The 26,330-nt window shown below is 47.9% G+C and overlaps 1 protein-coding gene across 1 annotated transcript in view; it reads left to right on the top strand.

Annotated features, from left to right (window-relative positions):
• The first annotated feature begins 362 nt into the window (after window positions 1–362).
• Window positions 363–26,330, top strand: part of Clstn2 (calsyntenin 2) — a 309,384-nt gene continuing 283,416 nt past the window's right edge. Inside the window, 1 exon segment of the mRNA XM_048334920.1 lies at window positions 363–515. Coding sequence (XP_048190877.1) covers window positions 410–515 — 106 coding nt within the window. The 5' untranslated portion in view covers window positions 363–409.

Raw genomic sequence — 26,330 nt, 5'->3', positions numbered from 1 at the left:
CGCCCGGGGGACGCGGCGGGGGGACTGTGGATTCCGGGGGCGCTGCGGGGTGGGGAGGAGGCAAGTTGGGGGCGCCGGAGAGGCGCGGCGGGGAGCGCTGCCCCCGGCGGCGCGGGTGTCCGCGCCTCATGAATATGCATGAGCCGCTCCCTCCCTCCCCCCTCCCTCGTGACGTCACGGGCCGTCCCGGGGTGAGCGCCCGAGCCGCTCGCGGTCCGCGCCAGAGCGCGGCGGCGGCTGCCGGGAGCGGAGGCAGCGGGGCCGGCGGCGCGGCGGAGGGCGGAGCGCGGCGGGAGCCGAGGGCGGGCGGGCGGGCGGGCGGCGGACGCACCCCGCGGGCCCGGCACCCCGGAGGCGCCGGGAGGAGGCGACAGCTCGGCGGCGGCTCGGCGGCCGGCGGCGGGCGAGGATGCTGCGGGCGAGGCTGTGCTGGGTGCCGCTCCTGCTGGCGCTGGGCGCGGGCACCGGCGGCGCGGGCAGCCGGCGGCGCCGCCTCCTCCTCGCCGCCGAGAAAGGTGGGTGCGCGCCGGGGAAGTTTCCTCGCCTCCCGGCGGGGCGAGGGCGGCGGGGCGGGGGCGGGGCGGGGGGTCCCCGCGGGGCAGAGCCGGGCGCGCTCGGGGCCGGCGTAGCCCGCCCTCCCTCCCCGGCCCCAGCCGCCTCCCCGGGGCCTCCGCGCGCCCCGCCGCCGGCTCCGAAGTCGGCGCTCGGTGCGGCGGGGCCCGGGGAGGGGGCTGGGGACGCGGTTCCACCCGCCGACGCCAGCTCCCCCCCCACACGCCGGGGGGACCCGGGGGGCGGAGGCGAAGAGAAGACGAGGTCTTGGGGCGTCCAGACAACTTTGGGGGTGTCCGCGCGGTGGGTGGGGCGCGGGCGGGCCCCGGTGTCTGCGCGGGTCCTGGGGTGGCGGCGGCGCGAGGCGGGCCGGTCCCCGGCTCCCCCCCCCCCCCCGGGATGCGCGCCCTCCCGGCCGGGCGGGGCGGGGCGGGCGGGCTGCGGAGTCCCGGAGAAGCGCGCGACGCGGTGTTCCCCGCCGGCCCGAGCCCCCGGAGGTGGCTCACCCGCCGGGTTCGCGGGGAGATCCTGACCTCCACCCCCGGGGGCCGGCCGGCCCCCTACGAAGCATCTCAGGTGCCCGGGAACGCCGCCGCCGGGCTGTCAGGCCCGTCCGCGCCCCCCCCCGCCCCCGGACTTTGACAGCTGCCCCGAGCCTCGCGCGCCCGCTGGGGGGCGGGGAAGCCGTCCGGGATGCCCAGGCCGGCGGGGGGTGGGGTGGGGTGGGGGGCGGGCCCGCGGGGCGGCGGCGGCGGCAGGTCCAGCCCGAGCGCTGGGCTCCGAGCGGGAACTTGTTGAGCGTGCGGGGAGGGCGCGGAGGGAGGGCGCGCCGGGCTTTCAGACGGGCTGGGTGTCCGGGGGACTGGGGCGGGCGGGTCGCTCGCTGCCGGGTGACCGCGGGAGGGGCGCGGGACCCGAGGGGCCCCCTGCTAGACACCGGTGGACCCAGGTGCTGGCTCCGGACGCCAGCTGATGTAGGTTACATTTCCTTGGAGGCAGGCCTGCATGGCATTTCACCTGCCTGAGCTTTGGGAACTGTCTTTCTCGGAATTGCCTTCTTTCCTTCCTTGCTTCTTCCTTTCTCCCTCCCTCCCTCCCTTCCCTGATTGCTTCCTTCCTTTTTTCTCTTGTGACACAATTTTTTAAAGAATTGATAAGCCAGTATCCCATTCCTTTCTAGCATTTCTCCTCCTCCTCCTTTGTATCCTTGGCAGGCACTTTTTTTTTTTTTTTGGCAAAGAAAAAACTTGGGACAGTGTCGTCTTAAATATGGTACAGTAAAGGAGTTGCTGATGAGGAGGGGGGTAAATCTAAGGCCTTTGCTTTGGTGAAAATGTTGAGTGAAGAACAACTAACTTCCAAATCTTTCCCCTTCTTTTCTAATATGCTTCACAAAATGTGAAACAAGCAAGCTACTTTGTGCGTGTGTGCATGCTGATACTGGGGTTTGAACTCAGGGCGGGGTGCTGTCTCTATCCTTTAGCATTATTGCTCAAAGCTGGTGCTCTAGCACTTGAGCCACACCTCCACTTCCAGATTTTTTTTTTTAGTCAATTAGAGATTAACTGCATAGGCTGACTTTAAACCATGATCAGACATGAGCTGCTGGCGCTCTCTCTCTCTCTCTCTCTCTCTCTCTCTCTCTCTCTCTCTCTCTCTCTCTCTCTCTCTCTCTCCCCTCCTGTCTGAGATTCTCGTTACTGTAAAGTAGTGCAAATAGCACATTTATAAGCAGATGTGTATAGACAGAGATAGAGTTCCCTCCCATCAAGTCAAGTGAAGACTTGGGAAGAAGAAATTTGGGAAGAGAAACTGATGTGGGTATCACATTGTTGAATTCTCAGATTAGAAATGGAAAGATGAGATGAAGGTGAAGTGGGGGGGATACCCCAAGCTTTCACTGATTCGCTCTGTATGAATAATTATGTGCTTTTCAGCTGCTAACCTTCTTCTTTATTTAGAACATAGCATTGCCTGGATAAAACCCAGCTATTTATCTTTTAAAATGTCTTTTAGAAAGTTTAGTTTCTTTCAGTGTGACTCCATGAATCCTCATCTCTTCTTTCCCCTTTGGAACCACAAAGGGGCGGCAGAGAGCACATTTGCTGTTTTTCCTTTTTTTTTTTTTTTTGATGACAAATGTGTAATATTGGATCACAACAGAGATTTATTATGACACTTGAGTTGGTACTTACAGGACCTACTTCCTTTATCACTATTCACTCACTTTTTTACGTTTCCAAATCACATGGTTTCTGGAAAACATTTAAAATAATAAAACCATATGCTTTCAGCCAAGGCATCCTGCCCTTTTAACTTGGCTGTTTTTTTCAGCTTCTTGTCATCATTTTCCCCTTTCCTTAAAAACTAAAAAGAGACAACACGGGAAGGCATGTGAGGAAGTCTGAACATGAGAATAGCTTTCTTCTTCACATGTGCCTGTGTGTAGACGAAAATTGGGAGTATGCCGTCATGCTGCCCTCCTGATAGTGTCTAGAAAGAAGCATGAGCTCTCAGCTTCTGGCTTGTGTTTGGTTTTGTTTTGGCCAGTCCTGGGCCTTGGACTCAGGGCCTGAGCACTGTCCTTGGCTTCTTTTTGCTCAAGGCTAGCTAGCACTCTGCCACTTGAGCCACAGCGCCACTTCTGGCCATTTTCTGTATATGTGGTGCTGAGGAATCGAACCCAGGGCTTCATGTATAGGACGCAAGCACTCTTGCCGCTAGGCCATATCCCCAGCCTCAGCTTCTGGCTTGTGTAAGATGTCCTCTAAGAAGTGTGTGTGCAGCGTGTCCTGTCTTTCCACTCCTAGCTTCTTGCTGTAGGGGATCCAGTACGTAATACCTGACAGTGGTTCTGACAGTTTGAGGTTTTCACAGAAACACCGCACTTTTGGTGCAAATGCTGCTTGAAAGAGAAAAGAAAAAAAAGCCAAAAACCTGTCTTGGATTCCAGGTTACCTGTGAGCAAAGCTGAGGAGGTACTTGCTACCTGGAAATCTTTGGAGCAGTGTCTTATCTAAGCAGAAGCAGACAAATTTCAGTCTAGATTAGCATAAGAAGGATCATGCTAAATCTGGCAGGATGTCAGTGGTCTCACCATCTCAAGGACCTGCTTGCTGCACTGTCTCTTTCTTGTTCCGACTTACAGGCAGTGTTAATAACTACAACATTAGATATCTGTTGGAATGTGTCACTGGCCCTGTGCTGATCCCATTACATGGCCATCTCTAACTGTTAAAACTCATGCAGAGCTAGCGTTAGACCGTCTCTCACACATGAGGAAAACTAAGTCTGAGGGAGGGTACGTGACTTTCCAAGAGCTTCAGCTAGAACAGCTGTCAGTCTAGTGAGAATCAGAAGGTCACCCTATCTGTGCTCTTTGATTATCTGTCAGCTATCCTCCCCATCCTTTAGGGTTTGAAAGCCAATCTGTGGATTACCAGGAAGCTAAAGCAGCTTGGAATCTAACCTGCTAATCTCCAAGTTGCCCAAGCATTCTCATGGTCCTGCACAGAGCAAGAGGAAAGTCCAGTCTTTTTGTACACAGGAGCACTGCCCGCGTGGAGGGGGAAGTGCACCTTGCTTTCATCTCTGGGAACGAGTGCTCTTGTTGATAGTGGTAACCACATCCTACAGAGTCTGAAGACACCCTTGAATATTACACATGTGCATGTTGCAGAGGTAACAGGTGGTGAAGAATGGTAGGAACTGCCCTTGAGTATCTTGGGTAAGTAGAACAGAGTCATTGCCTCAAAGGAAACACACAGCTCCAAAGTCCTTGCAGGGCCTCAGGGATGTGTGCTCCGATCATTAGCCCTCCTCGGATCCCCTGTGTTTCTCTGACTGGCAGGGACCCCCACTCCCTGCCTGGACTCTGTGCTCTCCTGGCGAGAAGATCATCTTCCTCGATTTAATTCCCGTTGTTCCTCTGGATGTGGCCTGACGTGGATGTGGCCTTCCTAGGGACCTCTCTCCCTGCGTTGGGCACTGCTGGGTGATGCCTGTTCTTCCAGCATGCCTGCGTTTTCTGTCTGACTCTGGCACTGTTCGTGGATGCTGAAGGCTAGGGCCTCACTCTGCTTTATTGGGTGTCTAAGAGATTGGCCTTGAGTTACAAGATGAGCCATCAGTTGAATCTGGTTTAGGGAACATGCCTGTGGATAATCCTGGTTGTTATCATTCTATAACACAATTTCAAAATTTTCTTTTTTTTTCAAATTTTTATTATCAAACTGATGTACAGAGAGGTTACAGTTTCATACGTTAGGCATTGGATACATTTCTTGTACTGTTTGTTACCTTGTCCCTCATACCCCCCTCCTCCTCCCCCTTTCCCTCCCCCCCCAGGCGTTCAGTTCACTTACACCAAACAGTTTTGCAAGTATTGCTTTTGTAGTTGTTAGTCTTTTTTTACCCTGTGTCTCTCAATTTTGGTATTCCCTTTCAATTTCCTACTTCTAATACCAGTATACACGGTTTCCAATATACTCAGATAAGATTACAGAGATAGTGTAGGTACAACCACAGGAAGGTGATACAAGAACATCATCAATAATAGAAGCTACAGATACAGATGGGACGTTGAAAGTAGTTACAACTGTGATATAACAATCGTTTCCATAACATGGAGTTCATTTCACTTAGCATCATCTTATGTGTTCATAAGGGTATAGCTGTTGGGCTCTTGTGATGCTCTGCTATGACTTGCCTAAACCTGTACTAATTATTCCCAATATGGGAGACCATAGAGTCCATGTTTCTTTGGGTCTGGCTCACTTCACTTAGTATAATTTTTTCCAAGTCCCATTTCCTTACAAATGGGGCAGTCTCTTTCCTTGTTTCGAAATAAAATTTGTTGCTAGAGAATCCCGGGTTCAAACCTTGGCCCTATCACTTCCTTAATAGATGATTTTGGATGAGTTAGATAACCCTTTTGGGTCTGAGTTTTCGCATCTAGAAAATGGGAATGTCTACCTTATTTGACTTAAAGCACTTAGCTTAATTCCTTGTGTATAAAAGGCACTATTTGATGGCTATAATTGATCATTTAAACACCCAGTCCTTGTGTCTGAGATATAATGAAATTCCCACTTTCATACTTACTGGAAATTTGGTTGCTTTGCTCCTATCATCTCTTGAGTTCAAATTCTAGTCTTCCAGTCTGTCTCTTGCTCTTTTTGTGCATGTACATATAAATACCACGTATAAATGCACACACATACATATTTGGCTTATGTTTCTTGTGAACACTTCTTTCAGAGGTCTAGAAATGTTGTAGAAACCAGCTTCCCTTCTCCCTGCATCCTATCTCAATCTCAAGTGGCCTGGAACTCGGAGTAAGGATCAGTCGTGGGTACGATGTAAATCAGTAAACAAGCCTATCTCCGTGTCCCAGTCCCAGAGAGGACGAAGATTCCTTGGAGGAAAAGCTGGTGGAGCACAAGTCCTTTCCTCTCTCTGCCCACCTATCCTAGAGAGCAGAGACATGTCCCTTTCCCCTCATAACTTTATAGCACTCGTGACATGCATGTTGACACGCAAGAGGTGACCCAAAGTAGGATAAACAAATAACTCCAAACAGATGATTGTTGTGTTGTTCTTGTCGTCAGGTAGCCGAGCCCTAATTGTGCCCTGTGGAAATGGTTCCTTTGCAGAGATGAGCTCTGAGGATGGGCCGTGGGGAGCAGCGAGTGGGGACAAGAGCACAGAGCTGATGGCACTGGTGGTGAATAAGCAGGACAGGAGATGGAGGGAGACACAGGAGGGGCAGGGATTGGAGGAGAACACATGCGTTTGGAGGTAGGCCCACCCCCAACTTGCCCTGGCTCTGCTCTCCTGCCGTTCTCTCTGAGAGGATCAAAAAGACAAAGCGCTTTGTTTCATACACTGAACAGCCCATACCCGATATGAACCCTTGAGAACTCAGTAGCTTGTAGGCAAAGGGCAGATGGAATCACAGGCCTGAAAAAGTCTTCACAAGCAAGGAATGAATGGCTAAAGTAGAAGTCAGGATGCTTTCTGGAAAAAAATGAAAGGGGTTAGTGGGAGAGCAGGACAGGAAAGGGGCATGGTGTGCAAATGTGAGGTGATGAGACCCTGGGGCCGGTACACAGGCGAACGCGGCGCGTGCGCGGCAAAGGATCCGGGACAACATCACATCTGCTGCTGCAAATCGGCTCCAGAACCAAACACAACAGGAAAACGCTACTGAATGCACGCTCCAGTGCGCAGTACCATAGTATGGCAGTATCTTGAAGCCCAACCCAAAGGAGGAAATGGGCTCCACAAAGGAGTCTCTAACAACTGATGGCCGAGTGGAAGTTCAAAGCCCAGAACAGTATGGTAGACGGTGAATTTCTCACAGACTCACCCACCGGAGTGATTTGATGTCTGCTTGAGCAGCGGTCCGAGTGAGACCGGAGACGCTTGCCCTCCGTGGCCCCGAAGGCATTCCCCCATTGCCGTCCGAGACCATTTGAGCTTTCTCTGAAATTTCTGCAGTAGTCAGTCTCTCTGGAAGTCATGCTCTCTGGCTCACTTCTGGATTCAGAGCGAGCAGGGTCTGTCTATCTCTTCTGGCCCACTTGTCTTGAAGCCCTTCATTTAAGCTCCTGTTGTGCCAGGCTTCAAGCACAGAAGGCAGCTGTCTGAGCTGAAGTGGAGGAGAGTCCTGCACCAGGAACACTGCCCAGTGTGGCCGGCCTCGGTGCCCACAGTTGTTCCTTTGGGTTCGACGTTGCCCTCTGGACTGCTTTTGAACCAGGCAGGTTAATAAAGGACACCAAGATACTTTAAGCAAATTGGATGGCTTGGCACCTGGAGAACGAGGGACTGCCTGCTGGCAGCTTGGATGGCAAGGATGAGCAGAGAGAGTGCAGAAGGAGAAGCAGGTACCCAGCTGCTTGCCGGGGTTGCTTTTTCTTCAAACATCCTAGCTGGAGTTTATAATACACGCCAATTGTAATTTGCACACATAATCATCTCACAGGTTGGCAAGCAGGTACTGAATGAGCCAGGAATCAGATGGTGGGGGTGGGGGGAGGGGGGTCAGCCTGCTTGCTTGTAGTCAGACAGTGTGGCAAGCCAGGTGACTTCTTGGGCAGTGGCCTCTGAAAGCTTACTTTTCTCAACTGCCTAGCAGTTTTCTCATTCTTGAGAGAGGCAGCATAGCTCCTGTACCTTCTGAGGTCCTTGCTGGTCCACGGCTCCACATCCTCGGCTCATCCCTCCCACCCTGACTGACCATCTTTGTGCTTAGTCACTTTAGGCCCATTCTGCTCACCCACAGCTCACGCATTCCCCCTCTTAGGATGCTGCAAGCCACCTAAGGTCCCACACTTCTCAACCCAAGCTCTGTTCCCGCCTCAGATCTGCACATCTTTGGGTAAAAGGTTTTTTCCAGCATGCATTATCTGTCCACAGCCATCTCTCTTGACGTATCCTCTTGATTTTTACCCAGACAGATTTAGATCTACTCTATCTTCAGTGCCCATCATTCCTGCCCTCAACAACTTTTGCAGAGGAAATCACTAACTTCTCATCTTCTCACCCCCCTCGTGGCCACACTGTTCCTGTGGTAGAAACATGAACCCCAGTTGTACCAGGCCTGTAAGGAATCCCATTCTTCATGGACTCCATGCTCAACATCCTTTGCTAGGGGCTGGAATGGCCCCAGGGATTTGAGATTAGCTGAATATTCTCAGGGTTCCTTCAAGGAAGAATGAGATTTGAACCCACGATCTAGTTTGAATTCCGGGGTCTACTTTCCACTGTGCCAGTAACTCTCAAGCTTAGATGCACAACAGCTGCTTGGGAGTTTCCAGATGATACTGGGCTCTCCTCGCGTCAGAGCCTGTTGAAATTCCCCTGAGGGACAGCATGCACTGAATAGGGTGACCCACGCGAGGACAGTGCCACCCCTGTAGGTCACAACCTTGTAGGACCGCATTCAGGTTATAGTCTCTTGGTCAGGATCACTTTTGATCTTTGGTCACAACAAGGAGCCGCCCTCTAGCTTCCCCCATTCGTTATCCGAGTCTTCCACTCCAACCTACCTGCGGCATTTGCTCTGAAATGGGTTTCAGATACTCAGTTTCTGTGGATGAGTCAGGAGAATGTTAACCTCAGAGCAAGATGCGTGATGGAATCACGTGGGCCTTGGATGTCATTGGAATTCACACTCTGAGCTGTAAATACCATTTTCATTGCTACTCAGGAGGCTTACCTGGCAGTTTGACATGTTCCATTGGAAATGCTGCATTGAATTATCATGAGAGGGTGACTGATTTTTTTTTTTAAGAACTTACCACTTTTGTGTTTTCTGTCCTTTTGCATTTCTATGATATCTGTTGTACTATATGGTTAAAAAAATAAATATGTAGCCTCTAATCATGTCCTGAGTAGGAAAGGGTGTGGTTTTCGATTCCTGTGACTTGGATCCACTGATAAGCAGTGAGGCTCAGGGCCTGTCACTCAGCCCCTTCTGGTTGTCAGCTCTTCCACAGGAAGGACGTATCCCAGGGCACTGTCCTTCTCCATCCAAGAAGCTTCCAGTGTTGGACTGTAAGTGGGCTCAGAACGCCATCAGAAAGGGTAAACTGCCTGAGAAAATGAAGAGATCGCATTTAAGAAATCTGTTTTGAGATGTTTGGGATTCCAACTCCCCAAACCAAGCTTGTCTTACAGACTTAGTCGATGATCTTTTCCAAAGTCTGAATGTAGCACGAAGTTCCCTTCCTCGTGCTTTGATGCATAGCCTGGCGTGGTGGTGCCCAAAGTGGGTGGTCTGCCATGGTTTGCGGTAAATACAACCGGTGCAGACCCATAAATTTTCAGGGAGAACTAGTCAAAACTGTTAATGCTATGTCAACTTGATGTGTCATTTTCCAATTTGCATGGATAACTGCATTGCGGCAAATTAATTAAAACAGATAAATGTTAATCTAATACATGTCTCCTGGTAATTAATGAAATATAACCATTACCAGGGCATTTGATTTATTATTTTAATTTATAAAATGCTGAATTCTCCCATAAAGTTAGATATAGTAATAGGAGAAGCTGACCCATATACAGCATTAGGAAAAAATAATCACATTTCTATAAATTAATCACTCTCTAAAAGGATATAGTTCATTAACACCATGAACTGAAAGTGTTAGATGTAAATTAGATTAACCTTTTTAGTGACACTTCCATTTATATTTCGCATTCTCTTCAAACTCAAAGCACTTTACATATATTAATTCAATTAACCCTCCCCAGACCCTTGTTAAGTAAGTACATATATCAAAGTTGGAAGGGAGGAGAAATGAAACCCTTCAAAAGTATTGAAGTCCTGGTCTTCGGATGTATTATTTATGATTTCCTCAGCAGTAGTTTGTCTGAACTTAGATGGCTTGAGAATATGGGCAGGTATTCACACTCTGAGGCTGCCAGAAAACGTTGAGCACTCCACTCCGTACCTGAAGCCGGCGTTGGGTCTGCCGGACGCTTACACCAAATGCTGTAAGGAAACTTCTGCTTTATTTAACAAGGTGCATCCCAGAAACTCTACATTTGGCATCTCCAAGTGGGTGCTGATGGCGAAATCTCAGCACCCTGTGTGGTTATGCAGAGGCTCATCCTTCATCCAGCTGTTGGTCCACCTCCTATCTTCTTCAATTGGCCATCTGGTTTCAGAGGACAGACTTGAATCTAAAATAAGACCTTGGGCTATTAATGGAGAAAAACAAAGGGGGCTTAGGGCGGTTGGGGTGAAGGGGACTGGGCTCATCTCTCCCCCTCTGGGGCCTCTTTTTGAAGTTCACCCTGGGGAAGAGCAATAATGTCTCTGATGAAGAGAAGGACCGACAAGAGGACGGAGTTATCATCCATCCATCCTAAAACCTATTTCTCAAGGAATGTTTCCTGAGTAAGGTTCTGGGATTTTTTGCTATAGCTTGTCACTAGGAACAACCCTAGCTGTTTGGAGTCTTTATGGTCATCGCACAGGCCTCCTGGGGATAGAAAAGTAGGCAGGGAGAGGAAGGAAGTGGGTAGGGGACCGGCATCTTGCTTTCCAGATGTTTGAACACCGAGTAGATGTTTCTTCAGCTTGCATGGGCATGTGTTTGATGGCTTGAGGGTCTACGTGTTTGTTTCCAGTTCTTCAGGTCCTCAAGTCCACAAGCCCAACAGGGAGATCTGGATGATATTCCACAAGCCAGGCCGCCTTTGGGGTGGCGTACATCTCATGAGAACACCCTGGGCTGTAACTAAATGGTGCCATCTCCTGAGGGTAACGGTTAACCCGAAAGAACTGAGTCATTAATGGTTAGAGGTGAAATTGAGTGTTGGAGAATAACTTTGGAGTGTGGAAGATTCTTGTTTCTGTCTCTAGAGCTAGGAAATCACTGCCCACTGGTCCTCTGAGCCATCCTGCAAGAAATGATGGAGACCAGTGGTCCCAGAATCACACTTCATTGTGATCTTCAGCCCCTCTCAGCTCACATCTCTGTGCTGCAGCTTCACGGCCCACTTCACACTCTTGCCTTGAAGGGATGAAGGGTCATGGTTTCAAGCCAAGAACTTAAATGGTCAAGCCAGGTGCCCGTGGCTCAGACCTGTAGTCCCAGCTACTCAGGAGGCCGAGATCTGAGGACTATGGTTCAGAGAGATCCGGGGCAGGGAAGTCCTTGAGGTGCTTATCCCCAGTTAGCCACCAGAAAACTGGAAGTGGTGCTGTGGCTCAAAGTGGTATTGCAAGAGCTCAAGGACAGTGCCCAGGCCCTGAGTTCAAGCCCCAGGTCTGACACCCCCCTCCCCTCCCCCCCAAAAAAGATAAATGATCACTCGAAAAAGCTCCCAGAGATGCTCAAGAATGAAAAGCTCTGCATTTGCAGCTCATGGTATTTTAAGAGCTTCTTTTCCCCCTCCCTCCCTCCCTTCTTCCCTCCCTTCTTCCCTCCCTTCCTCCCTCCTTCACTCCTTCCCTCCCTCCCTCCCTCCCTCCCTTCCTCCCTTCCTCCCTTCCTCCCTCCTTCACTCCTTCCCTCCCTCCCTTCTTTCTTTTTCTGGTGGCATTTTTTTTATTTGTGGGAGTGTTGGTTTCCATTTAGAACACACACAAAAAGACTAAGGTCATTCATAACCAGAGTAAAAAGAATGTCATAATGTAAGACCCAGCTTGTATCTTCCTCCTCCTCCTTCCCGCCCTCCTCCTGCTCCTCCTCCTCTCCTCCTCTTTTCCTCTTCAAAACCAGTTACCTCAGCCTTATCAGAAATGTCAAAGTGGCCCTATCTTGATTACTAATTTTAGAATTACATTTGAGACTTGTTAGTGGATTAATCTTTTAATTAGAAGTAGCGAACAAAGCATTTTTGTGTGTGTGTGTGTTGTTTTTGAAAACTCTTCTGCCTTATCTTCCACAGTCTTCCCGGAGGCAGGGGCCACTGGCTGGGGGGGGGGGGGCTGGTAATGGGCTGGGTGCTAGTCAGCCCTGAAATTTCCTTTCTCTGAGGGGTGGGAGTTTTCTTCCATTCCTCCTATGGTCTGGAGCAGGACCCAGATGAGATAAAACTCTGACTCAAACGGAAACAACATTTCCCTTTAGAAGCCAGTGTTGGAAACCGGGATCAGTCAAGTTTTACCTAAGTCTTACAAAGGTGGGTAAGAAGGGAATAGGCAAGATGATGGGCCCAGCGGCCGCTCGGTGCACGTGTTGCCGTAGTACCATTACTATCCTGAAATGAAATTTACTGATAACATTACCTAGTCTCTATCCATAATTTAGCAAATCAATGTAGTGTCTCGATTGAGATAGAGAGGAATTAGAAGGAAAGAACGTAGAGTAAAACAGTATGTGCTCCGGTCTGCAATTGCTGGCAGCCCAGCCCTGCCAGAGGCAGTAGTGTCTGTCGTCGATGCCTGCTGTGAATTCAGCTTCCATGTGCCGTGTCCCCCTGAATTCAGCTTCGATGTGCTGTGTCCCCCTGAATTCAGCATTGATATGCTGTGTCCCCTTGAATTCAGTAGCAGTGAGTGCAAAAATGTCTGGTTTTGTGGTGATTCATTGGAGATGAAAGTCTCACAGGCTTTCCTGCCCAGGCTAACTTAGAACCATGATCCTCAGATCTCAGCCTCCTGAGTCACTAGGATTACAGGCGTGAGCCTCCAGTGTCCAGCTTTGCTTGTTTTTGGTTTTTTTTGCCAGCCCTGGGCCTTGGACTCAGGTCCTGGCCACTGTCCCTGGCTTCTTTTTGCTCAAGGCTAGCACTCTGCCACTTGAGCCACAGCGCCACTTTCAATTTTTTCTGTTTGTGGTTCCAAGGAATTGAACCCAGGGCTTCCTGCATGCGAGGCAAGCACTCTACTGCTGAGCCACATTCCCAGCACATGCTTTTCTCCTCTTCCTTCTTGTAAGCTTGAGGTACTGCTCAGAGAAGTTGGGTTGCCAAGGAGAATTTTAGTAACTTTGAGATAAATGCACACTTTAATATTTCGTTTTAAAGGGGAATGGTCTATCATTTTAATGACTGCTCTGTTGACATTCGGTAGTTCTGTACTGTTTGACTTGGAGTTGAGTTGATAAAAACTTTCGCCCAACAGTAACTTCGGGGCACTGAGAATGTATGTAATTCTGAGATGAAAAGACCTGGTTGACATTCGGATTCTAAAATCAACATCATCTCTTATGCATCACCCTATTTCCAATTATAATGGACGATGGGCTATGAATTTAAAAGTAGCTTTTCCACAAGTGCCTATGCAGACCCAGGCCTTGTGCCATGAGGAGAAGAGCCTGGGAGGGAGGGAGAGTGCTCAGGCCCACCCTGCTGGCTTGACCTAGGAAATACTTCCTCCTTGGAGACCCTCTCCCCACCCCCAACTGCCACCCATGTTGGTTTCTTTGGGACACACACACACACACACACACACACACACACTCCTTTTCTAGAAAGAAGGATCTTTCTAAAAAGATTGGCTAAGCTCCCCAAAGTGAAAATCATAGCTGTAAAAAAAAAAAAGTCTGATATTGTAGGAAATATTAGAACTATACAAAAGCATGGCTAACCAAAAACTGGGTGGTAAAACCTGTGGCGAGGGTGTGGAGTTTGATGCTGAACCCAGGCCTTCCTCACCTGTTTGTTTCCCATTCTATCATCTTACCTTCCGCATCAGGAATGCCGGTGTCAGTATGGCCAGTGGCCAGTGGGCCTGGGACCCTGGAGACTCCCGGAGGTCAGGATTGCTCCAGTTCCTACCCCCCCAGTTTCTGGGCCAGGGCAAGCTCCCACCTTCTGGCTGTGTAATGAGCTGAAGGAGGCAAATGTCTAGGGGAACATCTGGCACCTCTGATCACAGCCAGCTTTCTCAAGTGTCTATTTCCAGCACTTTCTCAGAGCACCTAGAATTGAATTTGGTAAAACGGTCACCTCCGACGCCAGCACCTCCTTCACTGGTATGAAATAGCTGGCGGAAATAAAATTCCCTGTCCTACCCTTGGCCCAGACGTCTGAATTACTGTGGTCACTCAAGTATTTCAGAGGAGGAACAGAAAATCTGAATGATACAAATTCTGCCCTTTGTCAGAAAGGGCTCTGTGCACTAATCCACTGCCAGAGAGGAGCAGTTTGGTAGGAATTACTCCATCCGCTTAGCTGAGTCACGCGGGCTTTGGTATTTTGCATTCTTTATTATGACAGTCAAATGACTTCATTTCAGAGGAGAATGTTAAGAGCATATAGAATACATGTAAATGGGCAGGTTCTGAATACAACACCCAATTTATTTAAAATGCCCTCTTTGTTCTGGATCCTGAAAGAGCCCTTTGGAAGCTATGGGATCTTGGAAAAACTGTGTTGCCCTCTGGCTATTACATTTTTATCTCTAAAGTGGGTAGAGCTCAAGAGGCTGTAAGAAGATATAAGCCAGGTATGGTGCTTCATACCCTGTTTGGGTACAGAGACTGGAGGATTCTAGCTACTCAGAAGGCTTAAATCTGAGGATTGAGGCTCAAAGCTAGCTAGGCAGAAAGGTTAGAGGGATCTTTTTTTTTTTTTTTTTTTGGCCAGTCCTGGGCCTTGAACTCAGGGCCTGGGCACTGTCCCTGGCTTCTTTTTGCTCAAGGCTAGCACTCTACCACTTGAGCCACAGCGCCACTTCTGGCCGTTTTCAGTATATATGGTGCTGGGGAATCGAACCCAGGGCCTCATGTATACAAGGCAAGTACTCTTGCCACTAGGCCATATCCCCAGCCCCCGGTTAGAGGGATCTTATTTCCAATTAACCAGCAAAATGCCTGGCTGGAAGTATGGCACAAATGGTAAGGGCACTAGCTGTGAGCAAAAAAGCCAAGGGGAGTGCGAAGCTATGAGTTCAAGTCCCCATATGGACCCCCCCCCCCAAAAAAAAACAAAAAAGAAAGGAAATAGTTGGAATATGATACAAGAAGCTGGAATTTTGGCTATCGCTGTTTAACAAGTCCTATAACAAAGTGACATAAAACTAAAACTGTATTATTATTACTGTTATTATTAATTATCATACTTATAGTTTGTGTGGCTCAGGGCTTCTGGCTTATCTCTGTTTCGTGGCTGTGGTGTGTTCTGACTGGGGTTAGGGTTATCTGGACGTTTCTTCATATGATTAGAAGGTCTCTGGTTGGGCCTAGGCGAGGCCCTGAACGCGTGGTCATGACCTGCACATGTGTCTCAGCTTCCTGACGGTGAGATCTCAGAAGTTCACATTTCTTGCGTGATAGCCCAGGGCTCCAAGTCTGTTTGTGGAAATAGATGGATTCAAATCCTGACTCTTCTAAAGCTAGATAAGACCCTTCTCCTCCCGGCTGGGTCCTTCCCTAGCCGATGACTTCTATTTCCCCCTGGGGTTCTTTTTTTCTGATTTTCGCCTTAGGTATAGAGTAGCCTCTGTGGTTCTCGAGAGGAAAGGTGGACAGGGGCCTCTTGGAGCAAGGCTGTCACAGGTTAGACACAAAGGCTGCTAGGAAATGGAGTATGTTGGGGGTCAAGATCCTGAAGTTACTCATGCAGCGTCATTAATTTGTATTTAGTTTGTGTCATAGCTAATCTTTAATGAGTGTGTATACTAGAAACCAGCTTGTTCTAGAGATTTCTATGCACTAGCTCTTGTCATCCTCACAGGGACTTGGTGAGGTGTGTCTCCTCATGTCCCTATTCTATTTTATTTATTTTGCCAGAGACACTGGGGCTCAAACTTGAGTCCCTGACTATTTTGCTTATTGGCTGGTGCTCTACCAACTGAGCCACGTCTCCACAATCCCATGTCCCTATGGTATAATTGAGGATACAGGGTTTGAGAAAGCTTCAGAAAGGTTATAAATCACGGAAGTTCATAAGGACTTCAACCCCGAGTATCTGGCTTCGGAGCCAGCGTTCTTCACGTTGCTGTGGGACGCAGCATGAGAATATGGTACAACATTCCCCTATTTGGGATAGAAGAACAGAGACCTCTTTACTGGTTGTTTTCCCAATTGCCTTGTGTTTTCAGGTTAAAAGCAATAGCCATGAAGCACATAGCAAGCAGTCCTCTCAAAGAAGGTTGCGAGTGGCTCTGGCAGGATGAGGCTGTTGCCTCGATGCAGAGTTTTCATATCCAAAACTCCGGAGAACGATTTTATCATTCTCCACTGAGAAGCTAAAAACCTCAATGAAAGAAATGCATAATTAATCTTCTGTTGGACAGTGTGTCCTTTTACCTCTGGAACATTCAAGCTTAACCTCATGGAGGCTGGGCAGGTTTTATACCCCCCTCCCCGCCTACTCCTCTTGGATACCAGTGTTTGCTTGGAGCACAGAAGGCTCAGTGGTTGTCTATTGTAAACACATTTCTTTGCCTTCAAGATGATCTGATTCTTGATGGGGAACTAACAAGAAAATGGAATAAAATAGGAAATGATGATGCTGTTCAAGAGGCAGCGCAGGTGCTGATTGAGGTTAGAGTCAGTTGGCAGAGCTGGGGAAGACTTCCCGTATCCCTCCAGCTTTCCACACCAGACACTCAGAGCTCATGAGGGATCCAGGTATCTGCTCCTCTAGGCACTCCATCTTCCTCCCTGCAGTGCCTTCATCTTCCCTGGACCCACCCGTAACTCTGTCCCAGATCCCAAGGGGTGGTGAGAGGTCAGGCCTCTTAGTACTCACCTCTTTATAACTTTCGTTTGTATGGTGTTAGGGTTTGAACTCGGGGCCTTACACTTGCTAGGCAGGTGCTCTACCACTTGAGCCATGACCCCTAGTCCTTCATGGTTTAATTATTTTTCAGATAGGGTCTTAGGTGTTTGACTGGAGTGGTCTTGGACTGATTGTCCTGTGAATACCTTTCTACGTAGCTGAGATGACAGATGTTCACCTCCACACTCTTGAACTTGTGCCCTAGCTGGCATAAGTTGAGGCACAGTTCTCCTAAACTCCACTCCCAAGTAGCTGGGATTACAGGCATGAGCCATCACTCTTGGACTCCTCACAATGTTTTCGATTTTTGTTTTTGCCAGTCTGAGGGCTTGAACTCAGGGTCTGGATAATGTCCTTGAGCTCTTTCTGCTCAAGGCTAGCACTCTACCGCTTGAGCCACAGCGCTTTTTCTGTAAATATGGCATTAAGGACTCGAACCCAGGGCTTCATGCATGGTAGGCAAGCACTCTACCACTAGGCCAAACTCCTGACCCCCTCACAATGTTTTAAGTACATTTCTTTGTTAGCCAACATTAATAGTACAAGAGTTTCACTGTGGCAGTTCCATAGATATGTATAGTATACTTTGAACAAGTTCACTCCTTCTATTTCTTCAGCATTCCTTCCTAATCCCCCCTTTCCCAAACAGTGTTTGGTGTTTCATTATTCTTTCTGTACACACACACACACACACACACACACACACACACACACACACACACAAACTACTTTGACTATTACCTCTCTATAAAGAGACCTGAAATATTGGAATTATTCTTCTATTTTTAGTTATAGCCACCGCCTTCATAGGATATGTCCTACCATGAGGGCAGATATCATTTTGAGGTGCCACAGTAATTACCAATTTATTATCTGCTATCCCTTAAAATAAAACTCGACCATTCTGTTTTCATAATTGTGCCCTCACTTCAACTTTCACATGCCTAGAATTGAGTTCATACAATCCTTAACTTTTTTTTTTAAATTTGGAAAGCTTGATTGGCATGGCAGATAGTGAGGTGGACAAAAGACACTGCACTTATATCTTCATTCATGCCCGTGCTCCAGGATCTCCTAATTAACTATGGACTAGTGAGTGAATTAAGAATGAGTGAAACCATTAAATGAGATGGCCTGGTGGGACTCTGAGGTGCTGTGGAGCTGGAAAGGGCTCCAGAGAGGGGGAAAATGTCAGCAAAGGGAATGAGATGAGCAGAGGTTATGTGCAGTGTCGAGGCACAACTTGAGACCAGTCTGCGTGCAGGGTTCTCATTGGAAATCCTGCAGAAGATGGGGGGGGGGCTCTTCATCCTGCTGGGCCCCCATGGCCTCCAGGTGCGTGAACTGGAACTGTGCAGAAACATTCCCAGGCACTTAAGTCTCAGAACCAGCTTGGGAGTTCACATGTCAAGCTCATCAAAGGCAAGCACTTGGCCTTTGTTTTTCTGGTTCTGTTTTCCTGCTGAGTTGCTGCCAGTATGAAAGCAGCCGCCAGGGCCCCCTGGTTTGCTATTGATTCACACTGCAGATAAGGCCAGAGCTCTTACAGGGAAGCCTGGACACCCAGCTGTTAGTTGTCCCCTGAAAGGAGAGACTAGGCACCAACTCTCATTCCAGGGGCTTCTCAGAGCAAGCCCTGACCCTGCTTCATTTGCAGCTTGGATGCACTAATTGCCCCTGGATAGAGTTATGTTGCCACCAGAATACTCTTCCTCAAACTCTAGGTGCCCTGTACACCCTCAACACTTGTTCTGGAGGTATGGGGTAGGTTACATGTGCTGTATTTTTCTCTAGCTCTGTGCTGTTCCTGTTTCCCCTTCTTCTGCCTAGGTGACTTGACTTTTCTCACACCTTTATGCACAAAATATTGAAATCCATTGTGATGGTGTTAGTGAATAAGAGAATAAATTGATTTCAATCCAGGAAGGCATGATGGACAAGAAGATGGGACTGGCCATTGGACACTAGGTTGGTGGAGGGGCAACGGGGAAGGGAGAACAATCAGGAACCTGCAGAGAAACACATCTAGCAATTCTGTGCTCCTCCCACGGGGTCAGTATGTATATCCTTGGATTCAGGACCAGATAATATTCAAATGCAAAGGAAGAACACGTTGGTAAAGTGGATGTCTATGATGTGTCGTGCCGTCAGATCTAGTGACCACATTATGCCAGATTTCATTAATTCTAGGATGCCCCCCCTTTTTTTCCTTTTTATCAATATGTTAACATCTCTGATAGCAGAATGAGTCTTAATCTAGTGGTGTCCTAGATGTGAAGAAATGTGTGTTAAATGATTACATAATTGGTTTGCCTGCCCATGGAATGATGCATCCCTCCCTTTCTGATGGCTCTGCTCTTGGTGGGGACTCCATCTGCCGTCTTATTTCCATTGGGGTACTGGTAGAAGAGGGGAGGGTGGAAAGAAGCTAAAGCACATTCCCTTCTTTTTCTGCCTTTGGGGATCCCCTTTTGTCTGTGGAGTGGGGGTTGCATACTCAAAATTTGTATAAAAGTAGAATGCAAGCAAAATCCCCAACAAAATTGGATAATAACGCATGGTATCAATCAGCCGGTTGTCTAGGTGGTTTAAAAGTAGAAAAAGGAACGTGGGTTCTGTTCAGTTGCAGAGTGGCAGCTTGAAGAAGGGGACATTTCTACATTTTCACACATGCAAGGCTCAGAGAAATTCAATCTGGTTATTGCCCTTGCAAAGCTTTGCTTTTTCTAGAGACAAGAAAGATTAGAGGATTTCCTTGACTATTGCTGATCTAATTTAAAAATACATTTTTGTTGTAGAAAATTCAGGTGATACATTAGAAATAATCACACTACTTTAAAATTTGTATTAAAAGATTAAAAGTCACCCTTACCCTCTATCATTCAGAGAAAATCCTAAAGGTATTTCAGAGTTTTTTTTCTGTGCATATTTTTACATAACTCAGTTCATATCATATATTCAATTTACATCTTGGCATTTTTCACATAAGTATTTTTTTCCAGGTTATTAAAAACGCATAAGTTTTGCTTTTAGTGACTATATTTCAGTATGGGAGTATACACCATAATTTATTTGAGCAGGAATTTTTTTGGACAGATATACTAATGGTTTCCATATGTTTTTTTTCTTTCATTATAAATAATCCTATGGTGAAAGTTTTGTATCTCGTTTTATGTCCCTTGGACACAATTTTAAAAGATGTATGAGAGAACAGAATATTTTAAGTTTCCCGATAGATATCTACTACAATCCTCTTTTCCAAAAGGATCCATCAGTTATATATTCTATCTACATAACTTCCACCACATCCTACTATCTTTTCACTACAGTTATAATTAACATACTAAATTTAACATACTAAAATTACCACGCTAACATAAGAACATACTAGCATACTAACATTAAATTTAACACACTAACGTACTAAAATTAACACAGTAACATGACACATTTTAAATGCACAATTGAGTTTTTATTTTGCCATTGGTCTATACCCGTGAAGCCATGATCACAACCAAGATAATGAACAAATCCAGAATTCCCCCTGCATTCCCTTGTTCTCTTTCATAATCCCTCAGCTGCCCCTCTCTACCCTATAGCCAACCACTGTTCTGCCTTCTCTCACGGTGGATTCATTTGCACTTCCCAGAATTTCATGTAAATAGAATCATACAGCACATTCTTCTCTTTATCTGGCTTCTTTCTCTTGGCACAATTACTTGGAGATTGGTCTGTCATTGCATGTGTTCATTCCTTTTCATTAATGAATAATATTCTAGAGTACGGATCTATCACACTTGGTTTATCTGTGCAGCTGATAGGCACTTGGGTTGTTTCCAGTGTCTGGCTATTCCAAATAAAGCTGCTATCAACAACACAAGTCTTTAGTGAACATATGCTGTAATTTCCCTGGGGTAAATACCAGGAATGGAATGGATGAGTCAGATGGTAGCTGTATGTTTAACTAAACTAGCATCTTTTGTTCTGAGTGATCACCTCTTAGGGATGAAACAATGATGTATTCTAATTATTGCATAGTAAATTATTTTTCTTATTAACTCACAGAGTCATGTATGATTCTCTCATCAAAGATAAAAATGAAGAGCCTGGTGCTGGTGGCTTATTCCTCTAATTCCATCTACTCAGGTGGCTGAGATCTGAGGATTATGTTTCAAAGCCAGCCAGGACAGGAAATTCTGTGAAATGTATCTCCAGTTAACCAGCAAAAAGCTGAAAGTGGAGCTGTGATTCAAGTGGTTAAAATGCTAGCCTTGAGTGAAAAAGCTCAAGAGTAACACCCAGGCTCAGATTTTCAAGCCCTAGTACTTGTACCAAAAGCAAACAAACAACAAGGCTTGAATGATGGTAGGCCTTTATTGGGCTGTGCAACCTATGCCTCCCCCCCCCCCTTTTCTTTGTGCCAATTCTGAGGCTTGAACTCAGCCCCTAGGCACTCTCCTGAGCTTTTTCAACTCAATATTGGTCCTCTTACACTTGAGCCACAGATCTACTTCCAGATTTTGCTGGTTAATTGGAGATGAGAATCTCGTTTTCTTTTCTACACAGCCTGGCTTCCTTCTGTAATCTGGAGATCTTAGCCTTTTGAGTAGCTAGGATTACAGGCATGAGCCTATAACCCTCTATCTTTTTCTGCAGTGATTTTTAGTGCCCAGCAAACCCTCTATCTTTTCTGCAGTGAGTTTTCTGCTCACTTTTTACTTCTGTTTAAACAAAGGAGAAGGCATTTTGCCGGTGGTATGCGATGCTATTTCCAGGAATTTTAATTTTCCCTCCCAGCCTCATGTCTCTGGCCCACGGCGGTTGCCTCGCTTCCCTTCAATTGGAAAATGACCTGTTTTGTCCTTCAGAATGGCGGGTTGACAAATACCATCTGATGTTTCTCCCAGGCACCCCCATTCATCTTGATGGCAGGCTTCAGACAACACCGCTGTGGTTGATATTTTATACTTTGGGAGCTTTTCTCAGTGATTTCATTTAATGTGCCTTTGATTTTTTTTTTTCCCTTGCCACCCTCCTTTGGTCCTCAGAAAGTTTATACCGGGTTATTTGGCAAAGAAAATGCATTTCTGCAATTCTGTTCAAAGACTGTTTAAAGGAATTAATCAAAGGCTCTATCATTTGCTCAAGACCGGTTGCAGGCAGTGGTTTCTGAAGGTGAAGAATTGGCATTGATTGATCCTTTGACGAGAGCTGTCAGAACCAACTTCTCTGCCCTGGATACCCGGACATTCTCTCTTGTCGCTTCCAGAGAGAGGGTGGGGGGGGGGGGAGGGAGGAGGGTAGGAGGGTGAGAGAGGGGATCCTTTGTACTGAATAAGCTGTGGATCCCAAGACAGAAGCCTGGCGGCTCTGGGTCTGTCTCTACTCTCCTTCCAGGTGAGGATTGAGATTTGAAGCATGGGTGAGACTGGAAAAACAAATACCAGTACTGCCAAACCAAACTAAACCAAAACAAAAAAGAAACAAAAACTCCTGGCGGGGGGGAACTCCAGCTCTTTTCTCTTTTGTGCTTTTCATGTGTTCCCCGAGATTCAAGAAGTATAATCGCTAGAGTGCTCACAGCAGAACCGCGGAGCCTCACAACCACTATCTTCTAACAGCCTCACTCACATTTCTCTGCTTGTTTTGAACTGTAATTCTCAGATCCCACCTTCCTGAGTAGCTAGGACTGGAGGGGGTGAGTCACTGGTTCCTGGTCCTCATTTTCTTAAGAAGTACTTTTTTTTTCATAACTGGTGTGATCTGAATGCATCTTCCCAAATTTATGTGTTGGAAACAGTTTGCAGTGTAACATTTTTGAGGGGTCTAGATGGATTAAGGGTGCTGTAGAAAGGGCTCGTAGCTCTGCTTTTCTTCCCTGGGCACCTTTCTCCATGTAAGAAGGGAAGAAAAGATTCTCATCAGACATTGATGCTGGTTCCTCCATCTTGGACTTGCCAGCCTTTGGAGCTGAGACATAAATTTCTTTTTTTTTAATAAATGACCCAGTGTGTGGTGTTACGTTACAATAGCACCTGTGGACTAAGGTGTTCTGGTTACCAGGTACTTACTATGGAGGATATATTGTACCACAGGATATAAAGTGTGTATGTCGGGGGGCGGGCGTTAAAAAAGAAATGAAATATATTTTAAGAAACTCCAAATAAAAATTGACATTTTCATTTAAATTCATGTTAGTAAGTGCACTCTTCAGCAACTGCAAAAGACATAAACTCTTCTTTTATTTGTTCATAACTTTGAGCTATAAAATGCATCATTATTAACACCTTTTTCTCGTATGGTAGCGTAGACTTGAAGTTAAAGAGCTCTGGAATCTAAGAAGAACATGCTGAGTGTTAGTCACAGCGTGGAACTGAGCAGGACTTTCTCCAGAATGCTGCGTGTCCTTGCAGTATCGCTCTGGAGACTCACGGCCGGTGAGCTGGGAGGGAGGGCCAGCCTTAGCGTTCCCCCCTCATCAGAGTGGCACCTTGAGACACAGAGGGTCATGTGACTGGCGCAAGGTCATCCTTGTAGTAAATGTCAGGACACACCCCCGAGTAGAACCTCCCGGGGTGTCAGCCCCCAGGGGTGTGGCTGCGCCTTCCATCCTCCCTGCCCTACCCTGGTTCACTGATGAATCCCTGCTAAGTTCTCATCGTGCTCTGCTGAGCTGTTCTCCCACCGTCGTCTTCCCACGGTGCACCTGACATGGACCTCTGTACCGCAGCTGCACGGGGCTTCCTAGAGTATATCCCCAGCCATACCATGCCCAACCGGACAGGCTTCAGGACTTCCTCTCACCCACCACATAAACCACCACCTGCTCCTTCCTGTCTGAGCCCCACCCCTTGTACCACACTCATCGGCCTCGCTGGCCCTGCCTCTGTCTACTCCTGCTACTCCTCAGAGTTCCAGTCGACTCCATGACTCTGCCTGCTTCCCTGTAGCCCTGCTTGTGCATACAATAGGGTCCACCTCCAGTGCCCCCATGTTTGCATCTGTGCCTCTGGGCTCCTCCCAGATAAGACCTTGCAGTAGAGACCATCACCCTCTAGCTCCCTCTCTGATGTTTTTTTGATGCAACAGTCTGACAGTAGCTAGTATCTTGCCTAGGTTAGGCAGTTTAAAACTTCTCTGATAACATTATCATTACCCTGACTTGTGGCAGCTGCATGAGCTGGTATTCGGCGTGGGGTACCCTCCAGTGCTGCCAGGAAATGGTGGGCTTTATGAGAATGATTTGGCTTTGTAACCGTCATAGCACCTGCTATAGTGTGTTGGACAGAGTAGGCACTGAGAGTCTGTTTGTTTGTTTGTTTATTATTTATTGTGTGTATGTGTATGTTTTTGGTGCTATGGGCTTGAACTCAGGGCCTGGGTCCTGTCCCTTAGCTTTTTTGCTCAAGGATGGCCCCATACCACTTGAGCCACAGCTCCATTGCTTTTTTTTTTTTTTTTGCTGGTTAATTGATAAGAATCTCGTGGGCTTTTCCTGTCCGGGCTGGCTTTGATCCATGATCCTCAGATCTCAGCCTCCTGAGTAGCTAGGATTATAGGCGTGAGCCGCTGGCGCCTGGCTAGGGGGCCTCCTCCTAAAATACAGGACCCAGGGAGCAGGTGCTTTCATGTTAGAACTGTGGCACATCCCTGCGTCACAGAGGCTTGTGGAGAGCCCACAGGATCATCTATGAGAGCCCTTCCCTGCAGGCCCAGCGTTGGTTGAGCTCCTGTCTGTCCTGAGCCTCGATGCCCACTTACTAGCAGTGGCTTGCCAGCGGCTTTACACGGCTTATCCTGGGCACATCTGTACGGGGGTGGGGGGGGCATGGACACATGAGCCCCTTTCCTGTGGGGCATCCACCCGAGGCTGCTGTGTACAGATCCCACTCAGGAGCTGACTTAGGCTGACAGGCCCCTGTGACCTCCCTCAAGTTTCAAGGCCCGATAGGCCCGTGGCCAGGCGAGGATGCACATTTTAGAAACTTCTCTTGAGCAGAGCGCGGAGATTGAGCGTCTGGAGAAGCTGGAAAGGGTGAGGGGAAGCCCCATTGTGCGCTTGCCGCCTCCTGCCCCGGAGCAGTGCGCTGCAGAGGCTATGGAGGGCTGAAAGCCATTGTAAAAAGTTAGGTAGGCCACCCTGCTTTTAATGGTAGGCTTTTTATTTTTATTTTTTTTTGCCTTGAGGAAATCAATCAAAGGGAAGATTATGGCTTAACATTACCAGGCTTGCTTCTTTACGTTCATTTGCTCTTCCCAGGACTGAATAGCTATTAGTAATCCTTCCTGGTTCCAGAGAAAAGAAATGACCACGGAAGATGTGGGGGTCTTAGTATTGTTAAATGAAATTCTTATAGAATAATTAGTACCTCTGATGAAGGGTGGGATATTGAAGAGCGTCCTGCTCCTCAGGGCCGGAGCAATGAGGACAGGCCCTCATCAAAGAGCAGTCAATTATTTTGAAGATGAGTTGGCATCTTTTAATTCCTCACCACATAATGAAATATCCATCTGAGCCCGAGGCTCTTGTATAATTTCTGTATATTCAACAAAATGTACTCAATAGTCATTTATTGAATGCTCCTCTGTCCTGTGCCTGGGGCTCGAGGCTGGAGACATGGACTGGGCGGCTGTCCTCCTCGCAGAGCTGGAGCGTGGAGAGCGGGTCAGCCTGGCTGTGGAGGTCTGGTCTGTGGTACACAAGGAAGGGTTGACCTCCAGGCTCAGCCGGGAAGACAGCACTTCCCTCGCGTGCCGGGCTCTGAGCCGACACATGGCTGCACAGATGGCCTAGCCCAAGCCTCTGTAGGCTGTAGTTATAGTGGGCTGCCCTGGACCCGGCCTCCTTGACCAGGTGCGGGGGTGGTGGAGCCAGGAGGATAACGAGATGCAGGTTCTGGCCTAGCATCTGTCTCAGCCCCGTAGATGACAGTGGCCATCCTGGACCCACGGTGAAGCGGCCGTCACTCGTCTGCACGCCTGAGATGGGGGAGCGGAGCAGAAGGCGGCAGGTGTCGAGGTTCTGGACCCTGCTTGGGTGAGCAGGAATAGTACGGAGGCCCATGGCTATGTGGGAAGGGAGACTTTAGCTTACAGTTTGTGAAACCTGGTTCTCACACTTGGTATAGAGAAGCTGGATTTTTGTATCACAATCCAGTCTTGGCTTTCTTTCCCAAGCTGTGGATTTTGCAGTTTCATTCAGGCTCAAGGTGATTTTAAGTCAGGGAGGAAGGATTTTGATGTAAGCCTTGAAATGGCTGGGTGACATTGCAGGTTTTGGCGTGGGGGTGGCCTCAAGATGTCACTGTCCGTTTTGTGAGGGCCAGCTGGGGAAAGGTGTTCACAGGGTGAGCCCTCAAAACTCATGTCCCTTGGACTTAGCTAATCCATGGTTTTACTTTAACCACAGGACCCGTCCTTCTCTTCACTCTTGCCGATATCAGGATGTGGTCCAAAATGCACTGCTGGTTGTCCTGCCACCAGTCTCTGGTCCCTGGACATTACCACGTGACTCCCTGAAACCTTGTTAAGGGAAGATGGGGTGTCATGGGAGAATAGCAACCTTCTTTGGAGAACCTCAGGTT

The sequence above is a fragment of the Perognathus longimembris genome, chromosome 26 (genome assembly GCF_023159225.1).
Source record: "Perognathus longimembris pacificus isolate PPM17 chromosome 26, ASM2315922v1, whole genome shotgun sequence".
Lineage (NCBI taxonomy): Eukaryota > Metazoa > Chordata > Mammalia > Rodentia > Heteromyidae > Perognathus > Perognathus longimembris.
The sequence above is the reverse complement of the archived record's forward strand: the minus strand, read 5'-3'. Positions and strand labels throughout refer to the sequence as shown.